The 15,405-nt window shown below is 40.8% G+C and overlaps 1 protein-coding gene across 3 annotated transcripts; it reads left to right on the forward strand.

The window, feature by feature from the left end:
• The first annotated feature begins 4,122 nt into the window (after positions 1-4,122).
• LOC310859313 (coiled-coil domain-containing protein 149-like) lies at positions 4,123-15,317 on the forward strand. 3 transcript variants are annotated; one of them, XM_083765760.1, is made up of 13 exons: positions 4,123-4,336; positions 5,807-5,968; positions 7,467-7,505; positions 7,626-7,733; positions 8,349-8,465; positions 8,949-9,121; positions 11,505-11,577; positions 11,986-12,070; positions 12,204-12,351; positions 12,584-12,660; positions 12,812-12,847; positions 13,070-13,132; positions 13,736-15,317. In XM_083765760.1, the coding sequence occupies exons 1-13, from the start codon at positions 4,286-4,288 to the stop codon at positions 14,353-14,355; spliced, it is 1,752 nt and encodes a 583-aa protein (XP_083621886.1). In that variant the 5' UTR covers positions 4,123-4,285; the 3' UTR covers positions 14,356-15,317. The 3 variants fall into 3 exon arrangements, with proteins under 3 accessions (XP_083621886.1, XP_083621888.1, XP_083621887.1); XM_083765762.1 differs by having other exon boundaries at positions 12,592-12,660; positions 13,736-13,891; XM_083765761.1 differs by lacking the exon at positions 12,812-12,847.
• Positions 15,318-15,405: the final 88 nt, after the last annotated feature.

Here is a 15,405-nt window from a genome sequence, read left to right on the forward strand (position 1 = left end):
GCCCATTCTACACCTGTAGAAAGCTTTGGTGTAAAGTAACTATTTGTACTTTACTATTTGTACTTTACTTGAGTATATCCAACTTCCAATACTTTTACTTCAACTCCATTACATCTCGGATCCAAATGAAAATACCGGTAGCCGATCTACAAGCAAGCACACAATGCGTAGCATCGCGAGGCATTGTGAGCTATTTTCAAAAGACTGTTATACAATTGATAACTTGAAACAGAACATTCTGCATAATGAGTACTTTCTTACTTTTGGTAGTATATTTAGATTTTTGATACCAATACTTTTGTACTTTTACTCAAGTACATCAGAACAACAGAATATTTGCAGTATTGACACTTTGAGAATTGTGAGTACTTTTTACACCACCAGCCTCCAGCAGCACTGAGGTATTGAGGTCAGCATACCTCCAGGCAAACATCCAGACAACCGCCAACCACATTGTGAAATTGTTATAAAAACAATGTATAGCTACCAGCAACAATGGAAAGTTTCGATGACAATATTAACATATTATGTTATTTTTTGAATACTGTACATACTGTACAGAACCTAAAAATGGGTTCCCGGCCTGAAGGGGTAAAACACCAAAAGGGGTTCCCGCCCAGAATGGGTTAACATTCATGAGAATTTGAACACACACACACACACACACACACACACACACACAAGCACACAGTCACACAGTCACGCACGCACGCACGCACGCACGCACGCACGCACGCACGCACGCACGCACGCACACACGCTCACACGCAGTCACGCAGTCACACACGCACGCACACACGCACACACACACGCTCACACACAGTCACAGTCACACAGTCACGCACACACACACACACACACACACACACACACACACTGACACACACACACACACACACACACACACACACACACACACACACACACACACACACACACACACACACACACACACACACACACACACACACACACACACACACACACAAACACCACTTAAATGTATATTCAGTGATTTCACTTTTGGCTGGGACCTAAGCCTTTCATCCAATCAGGATAGAGAGCCAAAAACGAAACCTAAGGTTTTTTGACCCCCAGGGGTTAACTGGGGACAGGGAGGAACTCCTTATATGGTCAGCACACTCTATAGTAGAGAGGATTATCACAACAAAACAAAAAAATAAGTGATATTTGAATTAAGTGAAATCACTGAATATACCTTTAAACCAGTAAGGTGTCAGCCCAAACCTTATTTAAATAATGCACATTTAAACTTTCAATAATGATTTATTGACTGGTGTAGTAGGCCACATTTTTACATACAAATAAAAAGGTGTGACCTAGTGGCTCTGATTACTTACTCTTGATTATATTGAGCATTCTGACCTCTATATCTTGCATAGCAGTAGCACCACACACCGTGAAACATGAGCGTGTCATAAAATGCTCCAGTGAGTTGCGAATTTATAGGCCTGTCAGCACCTGGCTACTGAAACAGCATTTTCTTTTACCTTACTTGAAAGTTGAACATATAATCTGAGGTAATATGCCATAGATGCAGAAATGTTTGTAGTAGCCAAATGAATCCTTCTTGGAAACAATTCTAGCCTACTTGTTCTTGTATTATTTATGTAGTTGGGGAGGCTTTTATCATCTAATGTGATGAATCTGTTCTCTGCTCTTTCAAACTGACCCTGCAATATTATATGCCATGCACCTACCTACCTACCTACCTACCTAGGCTACCTAACTCCAACTCAGCAGTCACGCCCCAGTCAGCACTGACCACAGGAAATCCAAGCTCCATCCACACCCTCTCTGTACACATCCTGGACGAGGGTGGTGCATTCTCTCTCTCTCTCTCTCAGGCAGGATACAGACTGAGACTGGGCTGCTGCATTTTACAATCCTTCAACAGTCCTCTTAAGGACCACGCATGCAGTTGATCTGGATTCACACAGAATAGGCAACATTTTATTTATAATGTTTATGAATTTGCAAATGCATTATTACTTGCACAAGCAGAGCATGCAAGTACTGTAATCGGCTGTGTACCAAGGGACCAAGTATGTATTAGTGGCGTCGCCCCGCACTCGGCCAATCAGGGACCAAGAACAGCGATCGGCTGGGTATGTATGTCGGTAGGCTACATCCCACCAGCCAATGAGAAAACACTGTTCTCAATGACTAAAGTACGTTTCAAAATTGGTATAAGGTCAATAGGGGGTATGTATCGGCTGGGTATGTGTGTATGTCGGAGTACTCCACCGGGCAACAGTGTTGGGGAAGTTACTTTGAAAGCGTAGCTTGTAAAGCTACAAGTAGCTCACCATGGCAGTAGCTTGATCAAGCTACATAGCTACCCCTGGAGAGATGTAGCTTGTAAAGCTACAGCTACATGGAAAAAGTAGCTCAAAGTAGCTCAGCTACTTTTTATTTTTCAGCGTTAAATTGAGAATGTACATACGGGAGACCCCTCCTCCCCTCTGGGAGACCCCTCCTCCCCTCTACCCCTGCTCCCCCCCTGCTCCCCTCTGGGAGACCCCTCCTCCCCCTGCTCCCCTCTGGGAGACCCCTCCTCCCCCTGCTCCCCTCTGGGAGACCCCTCCTCTCACCCTGCTCCCCTCTGGGAGACTCCTCCTCTCACCCTGCTCCCCTCTGGGAGACCCCTCCTCCCACCCTGCTCCCCTCTGGGAGACCCCTCCCACCCTGCTCCCCTCTGGGAGACCCCTCCCACCCTGCTCTGCTCTGGGAGACCCCCCCACCCTGCTCCCCTCTGGGAGACCCCCCCACCCTGCTCCCCTCTGGGAGACCCCTCCTCACCCTGCTCCCCTCTGGGAGACCCCCCCCACCCTGCTCCCCTCTGGGAGACCCCTGCTCCCCAAAATTGTAGCTTGTAACTTGAGTAGCTAAGCTACAAAAAATTACCCAAAAAGTAGCTGAGCTACTTGACGAGGTACACAAATATGAATGTAGCTAAAATACCACAAGCTACAGCAAAATGTAGCTAAGCTACGTAGCTCAGCTACATGTAGCTTAATACTCCCCAACACTGCCGGGCAATAGAGCACCGAAGTCCTGACGTAACTCGCTCATCCCGACGATTCCCCTGGTTCACGGAAGTAGTTTCTCTATGGAGAATAACATGGGGTGATCTTAATATCGTCTACTATAAGCGTTGTGGTCCAAAAATAAACAAGCTGTCTCGGCGTTATTGTCAGGGAGGTGTCTCTGTATCGTTTGCAACAGTCAGTCACTCATATATGATACAGTCTGCTTCTAGCGAAAATCTAACTAATTCAGCAGCAGTAACATTAGCGTTTTCTCTCAGTCAGTTGATTCTTCATATCCATGTGAGTGAAGCGGCCGGGATGACATGTTTATTTTTCAAACACAGTTCTTATATGAATCAATCTAAAACTCCTCCTATGGTGATTTCAATGCAACTAAACAAATACATGAACCTGGGGACTGACGCCCTCTACTGAAAGTGACGTCAGACTTCGGTGCTCTATGAGGGACCACTGACCACTGCTGTATTTCAAACCTATGCAGCAGAGATAGCTTTAGGACTCAGAGCAGCAGTCGTTACGTACCAGCAGTGGTGAGCGCGCGCTCTGCTTCCGCACAAGTAGGCCACATGGCTTACTTGTGTGCAATGCGCAAGTTGGACAGAGTGCATTTCTAGTTTTCTTCTAGCTTCACTGCTGACGTACACTGTCTGCGAGACATACAGCGGCTCTTTGAAGTTTGAACACCTGACCCAAATAAATAGGAATTAGTCTTCTGATTTGTGCAATCATGCCAGAATATTCATCTCTGTGCTGTAGTAGACTGTAGAGTGTACAGTCAGTGTACAGTCAGTGTAGACAGTAGGCCTGGCTATATAGTACCTGTATACCATGGCATGGTGGTGGTGGTAACACTTCCACAAGTCTTCTAATTTACGAAGATCCCACACACACACGGGTAGTCTTTTATTGCTCGCACCAATATTTAAAGGAAAAGAGGGCGCTGTTTTTCCTTTATTTTTTGACGATGGGTTCTCAGATTGGCTCACGGGTGACGCGCCTGCCTGAGCGGAAGTGAGGTACTACTGACAGCCTGTTCTCTGTCCCAGCAGCCAGCTCAGCTGTACTGATAACATGTTGTCCTCCTCCGTCCTCCAGCGGTTAACACTGACAGCAACAGCATCAACAATGGGATACTGCTGCGCTTGCTTGCAGTGACTGTCATTTATCATGCACTACTGACGCATGACGTAGTTTGGATCATAAAGAGAAAGATGAATTCGTCCAAAAGGAGCGAGAGTGACTGGCAGGGACTAGTCAATGAGGTGAGAACGAGCGACACGCATCATGTCAGCGAACGCGTCGCGAATGAATGGTAAAGGGGGGGGTGGGGCTTTCTATTTAAAATAGAACGATTATTATCATGTTATGTGCATAGTGTTGTTAATGGCAAATTCGTGTTATTTAAAACAATTGGTTGCCGATCGTGTCGACCGCCGTCCCCTGCAGACATGCTGTGTGAATGCAGGCAATCCAATGACCTTATCACTGTTGACACGATTAGGCAGGATTAAATGTTCCATTTGCAGCCCCACTTGTTTGTTTGCTCTATAATGGAGACTCCCCCACTCGAGTAGGCGGATAAGGAAGTAATTGTTTTTGTTTTTTTACTACAGAGACCATAGTCATGGTAATAGTAATCTCAGCAAGGCAGATGGCTTCTTGGTTAGAGTGGGTGACAATATTATCACACGAAAAGATCAAATTACCTACCTAGGTTCCATCCTGGAGGCCAATCTTTCCGGTGATAAAATGGCCACCAACGTAATCAAACAAGTCAATCAAAGAACAAGATTCCTTTACAGGATCTCCTCACTGGTCAGCAAAAACACCTTGAAGACCTTAACAGGAGCCCTCGTACAAGGTTTCTTTGACTATGCATCCACCTCTTGGTACCACAGCACCTCAAAGGCCCTTAAAACAAGGCTCCAGACCTCCCAAAACAAACTGGTCAGGCTCCTACTTGGCCTCACCCCCCGAACCCACCTCACCCCTGCCCACTTTGACAGGCTGGGATGGCTTAGGGTCGACGACAGAGTACAGCATCTTGCAATGGGTCTGGTCCACAAGATTCGATACACCACCAAGATACCCATGTACCTGTCTAAATACTTCCTTAATGTAAACGAAGTCCACACCCACAACACCAGAGGGAGTGCAACAAACCATGTACAACCCAGATTCGGCACAAACAAGGGACTAAATTATTTTCGCTCCTATGCCACCAAAATGTGGAACGCCCTACCAACAGTCATTAAGACATGTGAATCCCTTGACTCCTTCAAAACCGCTCTCAAAGGGCACCTACGGATGGCTGCAATTCGAAACTGGCCTCTGTAAAATCTGAATCCAAAAATACCATGACTATGGTCTCTGTAGTCTCTGTAGCCTATATGGTGGTACATACTAATATATACCATGATGGTATATATTAGTATGTATCATAGTCCATAGGCAAGTCCATTGTTATCATTTCCATGAATTATTCTCTAGCAGAGAAGCATGGAATCATTCTGGATTGTCTGGCAGAGAAAGGTGTATGCTAGCGTCCAGGTTGTTGATCTAAAACAAATAAGTGATTAGAATTTATACTAAAGGCATACTCAGTATTTGCCAAACATTTTAATTACTGGGATAATATGAAATAATTATTCGGTACCATTTGATATTTGAATGATAAGTTAGAGAGGATCTGTCATATGGTGCTTATGTCCAAAACATCTGTTTGCTTACAGTTCTTGGTTTGCAAGCGGAAGTTGGAAAGCAAGAAAGAGGCCCTTCTGATTCTATCCAAAGAGCTGGATAGCTGTCAGCAGGAGAGAGACCAGTACAAACTGATGGCCAACCAGCTTCGAGAGCGACACCAAGGTCTCAAGAAGAAGTACAGGGAGATCATTGTAAGATAACTATGCACAGGTTTATATCGGGCAATGAGGGAAAAGATAACCTCCCCCCACTGCTAGTATATTAACCCATCAATACGTTGTTATATATGCTACCTTTCAATCCAGAAACCCCTTTGTGTAACATTAGCTGTTGCTACATTTCTAAGCTATTTCTTTCTTTTTTTTTATATAAAATATAGAAAAGTTCCAGATTTCTTTTAAATTTAGAAGGTGTTTTTAGAATCGGCCTCAGGTCTACGTACGTATAGTCAGTGGTGGAAAACGTACTCGCATGTTTTACCTAAGTAAAAGCATCAATAGGCCTACTGCAATATAGAAATACTCCGTTATAAGTCCAGAATTCAAAATGTACTCATTGTGCAGAATGTCTCATTTCATGTATAAAAACCTTTAGAAAAGGAGCCTGGGCAGCATTCCTTTTGGGGTTTATGATCCGGTCGGGAGCGGATGATATCGTTACGTCATGTTGTAGTCATTTTTTGTAGTCATCAGGCCGGAACCCTCTAAACCAGAACATCCTTCCCTCAAACCGGAAGAATAATATCTTCCCAACGAGGTGGTTATTTGAAAATGGACGATCTACAAGCTCACAATGTGTCGCATCGCAAATGGCCAAAATGTATAGGGCTAAAGTGGTTAATGTATGTAAAAAATATCTAAAAAGTAACTAGTAACTATTAGTTTTCAAATAAATGTAGTGGAGTAAAAGTACAATATTTGGATCCGAGATGTAGTGCATGAAGTACAAGTAAAAGTATTAGAAATTGGAATTACTCAAGTAAAGTACTTCAAAATTGTACTTAATAAGTACAGTACTTAAGTAAATGTACTTAGTTACTTTCCACCGCTGTGTATAGTACAGGTAGTGTTTGTGATAATGTCTAATTCCCAAAGTGGGGTCCCCAAGGGTTCTTGCGGGAGTTCCACAGGGTCCCCAGCTAAATTATATATATATTTTTTTTTAATGTTTTGTGGCTTTCGCCACGCAGTAGGCTGACAGGAGATGGGGGGAGGGGGTGACATGCAGTAAAGGCCGTCAGGATCAGAAGAACCCGTGGCACACTGCCAGACTGTATTACAAGCCTGGACCGCTGAGCCACAGCCCAGGCCAGCTAAACGATAGTTACTGTAGGAAGTGGAACCAAATGGACCTTTTATGGGTCTGTAACTCAGAGAGTGTACAAATGGAACCAAATCCATTTGGTTCCTTTTGTACACTCTCAGAGTTAAATTAACTTAATTTTACAATATACATTGGGGTCCCAGAGATAGAAATGCCATTAATTAGGCGACCGTAGCCTTATTCAGGTCAAACCGGGGGCCCTTGAAATGAAATTGGTTGAAAATCACTGCTAGAGCCATGAGAATCTTATGGGAGTCATTGGCATATATTTTCAAATGGGGGGTCCACAGACAAATTAGTTTTGGGGGTCCTTGACATGAAAACGTTTGAGAACCACATTTTCCGCTCCTTTTTCATCATTTACAGGACGGAGATCCCACTTTGCCTCCTGAGAGACGGAATCAAGTATGTTTCTGTGGCTCACATTCTTGCATCCATCCAAATACAAATATGCGTTAAATATACTGTTCCATTGAGATTGTAAAACTATGACACCACATTACACTATGCAACTGTGTTCTGCAGGTCAACTTAGCCCAGATGTTGAGAGACTCCAGAGAAAAAAGTAAGCAACTCTCTGAAGAGGTCAAGGAATTGAACCAAAGACTGGCAGAAGCCCAGGGAGATAACAAGGTACTATGTCTGTCTGCATTGTGTATAATCACTGTTGACACGATTAGTCAGGAACCGGAACAACCTGTTCACATCATTGCTCATTATGCTTTTATTTTACCCATTTAGTGTGTCATCCCATTATCCAGATTCTAGATCAGGGGTCGGCGACCTTTTTGAGATGTTTTTATTTTCTTGATAGTGTGATATATCAATATTAAGTTTAATTATGACACCACATCCAAATTAAATATTTTGATTGTCCATTTTCTTATTATTTAGAAATATTATCATTCAGGGTGTAATAATCATTAGACTCAATAACTCATCTATCTCTCAGACTCCCTCCCCAGTCAGAGTTAGGAGTTTGAATGAATGTGCAGGATGTAATTGGCATACAGATACATACAGACTTAATTTAACTGGTGCTTTTTTTTTAAAACAAAACACCTCTTTCACATGTATGCCAGTGATCACCCTCCCCTGTGCCAATGTTGGCACCCGTGCCTGAGGTTGCTTACCCCTGGTCTAGAAAATAAAATGGATTTATTCAATGACAAGGATGGTTATTTTTCTCTTGCACGTGTACTGTATGTGGCCAATTAAAAACGAAGTTGACTACTAATTGCTCTCTAGCTTCTCCGAATGACCATCACCAAACAGAGGCTAGGAGATGAGGAGGTTGGTGCTCGACATTTCCCTGCTCATGAGCGAGAGGACCTGGTCAAGCAGTTGGAAACAGCGAGAGAACAGGTGAGAGGGCGGAAAAAGAGAACAGAATAGGCTCTTGCAATGTTAAGCTGCTGCCTGTATGTAGCACCTGTGCTAATAATTACGTACCTGTGACCAGTAATATCATATTTAAATTTTAACCCTCATGAACTGTTTCATACAAGATTCAACAATTGAAAAAATAAATTAAAAAAAATGACTTTGTGATGTCTTTTTTTCAGAATTTTACTTTTTAGTGTGTTTTGCTCTTGTCATGCTCAAATAATTTATTAAAATTACAAAGGATTGTTTTCTTTGTAATTTAAATAAATTATTTTAGCATGACAGTGATTTAAAAGAGCTGTTGCTAAAATAGGAATTCTGCCTGGAGTACTAGAAAATAATGATGATAAAAATGATGAAATACTGCAGCTGTAGCTAAAACTAAATCTAATCTGCATGGACTAAAATAATACAAATTTATTTTATTTTATTGTTTCTTGTTGTTTTTTGCCGTGGTCACAGAATGAGGTGCTGGAACACAGTGTGGAGTCACTAACCGATGAGCTTCAAGATGTAAGGGCGGAGCGCAATGTTTTCCAAGAGAAGGCACATCGTCTAAATTTGGAAATGAACCACCTCCTGGGGAATGATGAGATACAGATTTTGGACATAGATGCACTCTGCATGGAGAACAGGTTTGTGGCTTTATTTCATTTCTGATTAGTAGCACAGGCTAACTGTTTCCATATCAGATAATGTAATGGAAGAACAGTTTCATTTCATCCATGGTATCTTGACTTTTCTATTACAGGTCACTGAAAGGTACATTGCGGGGAAAATGGGAAAGTAAAATTAATTTGATAAAGCATGTACATTTGAGGGGTAGCCTTTCTCCCCCAGATCAAAACTCCATGCTCCAGTGTGCCCTATAGAGCGCTGAAGTCCTGACGTCACTCGGTCATCCCCTGGTTCTGCCTGGTTCACGGAAGTAATTTCTCTATGGAGGATAACATGGGGTCATTTTAAATCGTTTCATATAAGCATTGTGGTCCAAATATAAAGAAGCTGTTTCAGCGTTATTGTCAGGGAGGTGTCTCTGTATCGCTTGCGACTCATATATGATACATGGATTTGCGCCCTCTACCGATATTGACGTCAGACTTCGGTGCTCTATTGGTCAGGTGACAGTGGCTGCGGTTACATGAGGGCTTTTTCATTCAGAATGAAAACTTCAGAATGAATTAATTCAGAAGTAATGTTTTTTGCTGCGTGTTTACATGGGAAAGGTCATTCCGAATGAGTGTTTACATGGACAATACTTTTAAATCCCATTATTTCATTCCACATCAGGTGGCTTCTGATTGGATAGGGGGCGGGTGGATATGTTTACGTTCAGTGGTGGAAAGTACATTTACTTTAGTACTAAAGTACAATTTTGAGGTATTTCTACTTTACTTTCCAATTGTTTTACTTTTACTACACTACATTTCAGTAAAACAAAATAATAATAATAATAGAAAAACACTTTTATGCCGTATTACTTTATATTTGATGTATCCTGTAGCCTATGAGAGGTTTCTAATATAATTTCTTAATATAATTAATCGCAAAACAAGAGCATAATATAGCCATACCAATTACATGGAAACAAGCATGCACAGAAAGACCAGAATGAACTTCAATCCGAATGAGTGTTTACAATTCCACAATTGTTTCAATAGGTTTTAAAAATGGAATAAACCGGTCAGTTACATCAGATCTAAGTTTAAATCAGATTGACCATTTTCATTCCGATTTAAGTTTTTGTAGGTGTTTACATGAGAACTTTTAATAGGATTGAACTTTTATTCTGAATGAAAAGGGGATTTAACTGTCCATGTAAACGTAGCCATTGATTTGACTGCTCACATGCTACTTACAGCAGAATTAAACCATTTCGATTTTCTCTGCATAAGGTTGGGTACCCCACATTTCAGCAGCTGCCATGGGTTCACCTAGGGCAGTTGAATCTCAACCTTTTTTTAAATGTATTACTGGACACCTTTACAAACACTAGCTACTGTATTTATTCCATGAATTTGTCAAGTACACATACACAACTGTGATTTGTGTATTTGTTTACTGCTAGATTTGATTTTAGAATGTAAATTAGTTTATGGTGTTAATTCTTTAAATTTTGTTTTATTCAGTTTTTTTTAATTTATTTTGTATTTTTAGTTGCACATCTGTATTGTATTTGCTTTATACATGACCCCAGGAAGTAAACATGTGTCCAACTATTGAGCCCATTACAGTTTCAGTAGTTTCACAACCTGACTTATGGGAGGGGGGAACACTTTTATACATTTTACTTCTTATATATTTTGACCATGTCTAAGAAACAATTTTTGGTTTTTAGATCATTTTACTCCCATATGAGCAATGTGGCACAAACTAAGTGCCAAATGTGGCAAACAAATGAGTGTAGTTGGGAGTACTAGTACCTCAAATACAGGCATCAGACATTAAAATATCCTCTCAAAAAGCGTTTTAGTGAAAAGATTGACCTATTTCTTTTCTTTTTTTAATGTTTTTTTTGTGGCTTTCACCTTTATTTTATATATTTTATGGTGGGACAGACAGTATGCTGACAGGTGATGGGGAGAGAGATGGGGGGGGGGGGGGGGGGGGGGGTGGGAGACATGCAGTAAGGGCCGTCGGGATCGGGAGTCGAACCCGCGGCGCACTGCCAGCCAAGGTGCCTGGACCACAGCCATGGCCCAGGCCTGCAATTTATTTTGAGTTGGTCCTTTGTATGGCTTAGATTGAAAACCTCATCTACCGACGTCAATATGGCAACCCTATTTTGAGCAAAAATAACAGATGTACAAGCTTACAATGTGTCACATTGTGTCTTGTTGTGAGCTTGTATAGCTGCTAATTTCGCTGCATTACACCATTGGATGACGAAATACAAAATGGGGCAGAATACTGCTGCAGAATAGTCTGACCTGTTGAGACACTGTTCCATTTGGTGGCCAATGAATTTAAATGAATTTAAACAAATCTCATAATTTGTTTAACTTTGACCCCTTCCAGGTATTTACATGAGCGCTTCAAGCAACTTCAGGAGGAAGTGAACATGCTCAAATCAAACATTATGAAGTACAAGGTACTACGTATTACTTGTTTTTTAGTGTTGGGGTGAGACAATCACAACTAAGTATTTAGACTAGAAGTAGTCACATCACGACCACGATAAATTGTGAAATATATGCCAGTAAAAATGTATATAAAATAACTTTAATTGAAAATGTTACCCAGTATGACTTTCAATTTGATCATTAGCATGGTGGTGTTTTCCTTTATTTGTCTTCCTTTCATTTATTAAGAAATATTGAGAATACTGCATGTGAAAAGAACAATGAAATGATAAAATATCTAAATACAGAATAAAGCTTAAAAACTTTCTGGGGTGCTCACCAAAGCCCAAGTAGACATTAAAGAGCCCCCAAACATGTTTGAAAGTGAAATATCCCTTAATAGTGGTATTGTATTGTATTTATTTATTTAACTTTAGAGTGCCCTGGAAAGCAGGAAAAACTCCAAAATATGTGGGAAACCCAACAGCAGTGCTCTCACAGGAGTACTCTCTGCCAAGCAAGGTTAGAAGGTCTTACTCTTCACACATTGTCCATTCAAATTAATCATTAAATTACGTTTGAACTTTTGTATGGACAGAAACAGAAGATTGTAAAATATGAGACTATAACGTGCCATTATTTTTGCATTATGCAGTGCAAGAATTGTTACTCTCCGAAGAAAATGGTTGCAGTCTTCCTGTCACTCCTCAGTCCATCTCAGACCTCAAGTCCCTCGCCACCGCTCTTCTGGAAACCATTCATGAGAAGAACATGGTCATTCAGCACCAACGCCAAACCAACAAGTACAGCAATTCAAAATCAAATTCACTCTTTTTTGGGATGGGATGGGACAATAATTGTTATTGTTCATCGTGATTAAAATGTCATGTCAAAATCATATTGCTGAGATTTAAATGTATCGTGATCTGTCCTGTCATGCACTGGATGTGAGCTGGCTCTGTACTTGGTACAGAAATAGCAAAGCTACAAGCTCACAACCGGTCCCAATGCAACAACCCTGTCATTTGTCACTAGAATTCTAGGAAATCGAGTGGCAGAGCTGGAGAAGAAACTAAAGACCCTAGAAGTGGCTGGATTATGGAGCCTGCCAGGTACACACAAGCCTCAGCTGTAATTGGCCTAATGTTCTGGCTCTTCGTACTGTAACTTGTGTTGTGATAAGGGATGTTTAAAAAGTAAAACATGCCATTCACAATAATTTAACTTTCCTCTCTTACTCTTTTTCTTTCTTGCTTCCTGAAGGCCTCACTTACAATGTATCTCTGGGATTTCATGGAAGTATGTCTCAAAGTTCTGCCAATAACGTACCTACTTGTAATAACAGCTGACTTATGTTTTATTTTCACTGCTTTTCCTTCTCTCACACCTACTAAAACTTGCATGCATATGGAATGGTACATTCATGCCAGCGGTTTTATGTCATTTGATTATTATTTTGTGTTACTAAGTTGAACTGTCCTCTATTTGAAGCTTTCTGTTATTAACATATTTCTCCAACAGGAAAGAGAGATGCCATCACCCTAAATGATGACCATTTGTTGCCAAATCTTCAAAACCAGGAAGGTGAATGAGTGATTCATGCATTTTTACAATATTCATCATTCACTACTTGACATTTCTTATACATCTCGTCGCTTTCTAGCAGAAACCTTGTATTTCTAGATTTGTTTTTAATTACTTATTTCATACTTCATACTGTCATATGACACTTAGACCTGTCACGATTACAAATTGAAGTTAAGACGATTAATTGTCACACAAATAATTGCGATTAACAATTTAATTGTTGTTTTTTGCATTGAACGTTGCGGTTTATATTTCTGTTTGGCTTTTAGGCTTCAGAATCACAAATTGCACAGGGCAGATATGACAAATGACTTACAAAGAAATCACTGACGCATTTAATATTTATATAGTGGAAAGTATGGACATCTTTCAACATGGAAATGATTGACGATTATGCAAAGATAACTGCCATTATCTCAAATAATTGCGATTAGGCGATTATGTAATAATAGTGACAGACCTAATGACAGTGACATTTGTGAAAGATTAAAAAAAAAAAAAAAAAAAAAAACCATACAAGGTTTCTGGCTGCGAGGATGCAATATCCATACATTTTAACTGGTATTTGTTTAAACACTGAAGTCTTCTATTCTCGTATAGGGGAGGCCGGTTCATCAGATGTATCCGTCTGCCAGCAGAGATCACCGGCCGAGACACCAGACGACCAAACGGGGGAAATTACACCAACATCAGGTGAAGCTGAACAACTTCACAACGAGCCGTCATCCCCGCCATTCTGTGCAGAGACGACGGTTCAGCAAACTATCTCATGCCAGTCTTCTGAGGGAGTGTCCGTCAGCAGTCGACCGGACACGCCAGACGATGTGTGTGTGAGCGGCAACCAACCACACATCAGCACGGAGTTCACAGGTTCACCACGCCACCACCAGTCACAACGCAACAGATGTTTAACAGCATCTCCCACTGCAAGCTCAGAAGAAGGGGAAGCACACCGTCTCTTAGACCCCTGCCATCTCCAGAGAACTTCAGACCATTCCAACCCTAGAGAAGGGGAGGATAACATCGATGAATGCGTTCAGATTCAGAATGATGGGACTTTTGGGAATGATTGCACCTCCATGGGGGAAATAATAGATATTTCATCTTCCGCCCCTGGCCCTGCTGCTGTAATAAGGTCTGATAAAACACAGACATCACATGTTCACCACAACGCAGAAGATTCGGATGTGGCAGCCATACAACTCAGTCAGGAGGTCTGAAGATCTCTAGTAGCCACGTCATTTTAATTCTGTTAAACAAACATTCCATTGGATAATGAACAAAGATTTGTCCCAATCTCGCTCTGTTTTTCTGTCCCTCATCCTCAATGTCTGCATTTCAATGAAGTCTACTGATTACTGGCTAAATGATTTACAAAAGATCTGCTTTTCATGCCATTGGTAGTTAATAAGTCATGTATCATGTCAACAAAGGAATCGAGCCATTTCTCTCACACCTAAATGCAAGTTTTTATCATCATTGGTTGTTGTTGCTCTTACCTGTAGCTTATAGAACTTGTAATTTGAAAGGGTTATGCTCAGCCTACATTAACATTAGCAATGCATCATTATTACTTACAATTAGGAGGCTATCCCAAAAGACGAGCCTTGGTTTGGGTCATGATTGAAGAGAGTATTTGTATCCTGAAGCGACAGAAGAGTGACATGGTGCATGACAATGTAGTGTTCAGTGAATATGTAAGAATATTTATATGCAATAAATGTAAAACAAATATATACAGTATATAACCATACTTATTTTTTACTGTATGCCATCACTGTGTAAGTTTAAAAGTTATCCGACCCATAACATGTTTTACTGTAAAAATGTCTGACATTGAACTCACATTGACATATTTTGCGTGGAGAATGTACTGAGTGTGAAATATGTTAGTATTATGAGGCCACTTCAACTCAAACACAGTTGTCTTGATCCCACTTGTCATCAGAATGTATAACTCACTAAATAGAAGTTACATTTAGCATTACCTATCCTGTGTGAAAAATATATTTTTCTGCTAAATAAATGTAAAAGAAAACCCCTCCCTGATGTGCATTACTGTAAAACCAAGATAAAGACAAGGTTTCTATATGTAGAATGCAGCCATGGACTTGTATAGTTTTGAATTAACATTTGCATTTATAACTCTTGGCCCTCAAATATATTTTTTGTTGTGTATATTTGTGTTCATACAATATGTGTTATGTATCAGGAGGACTATTTGTACCAAACTGACCCCACACTATACTGCAGACTTGATGTGAGACTCG

Source organism: Protomyctophum parallelum (assembly GCF_964188405.1).
Source record: "Protomyctophum parallelum genome assembly, chromosome: 5".
Classification (NCBI taxonomy): Eukaryota; Metazoa; Chordata; class Actinopteri; order Myctophiformes; family Myctophidae; genus Protomyctophum; species Protomyctophum parallelum.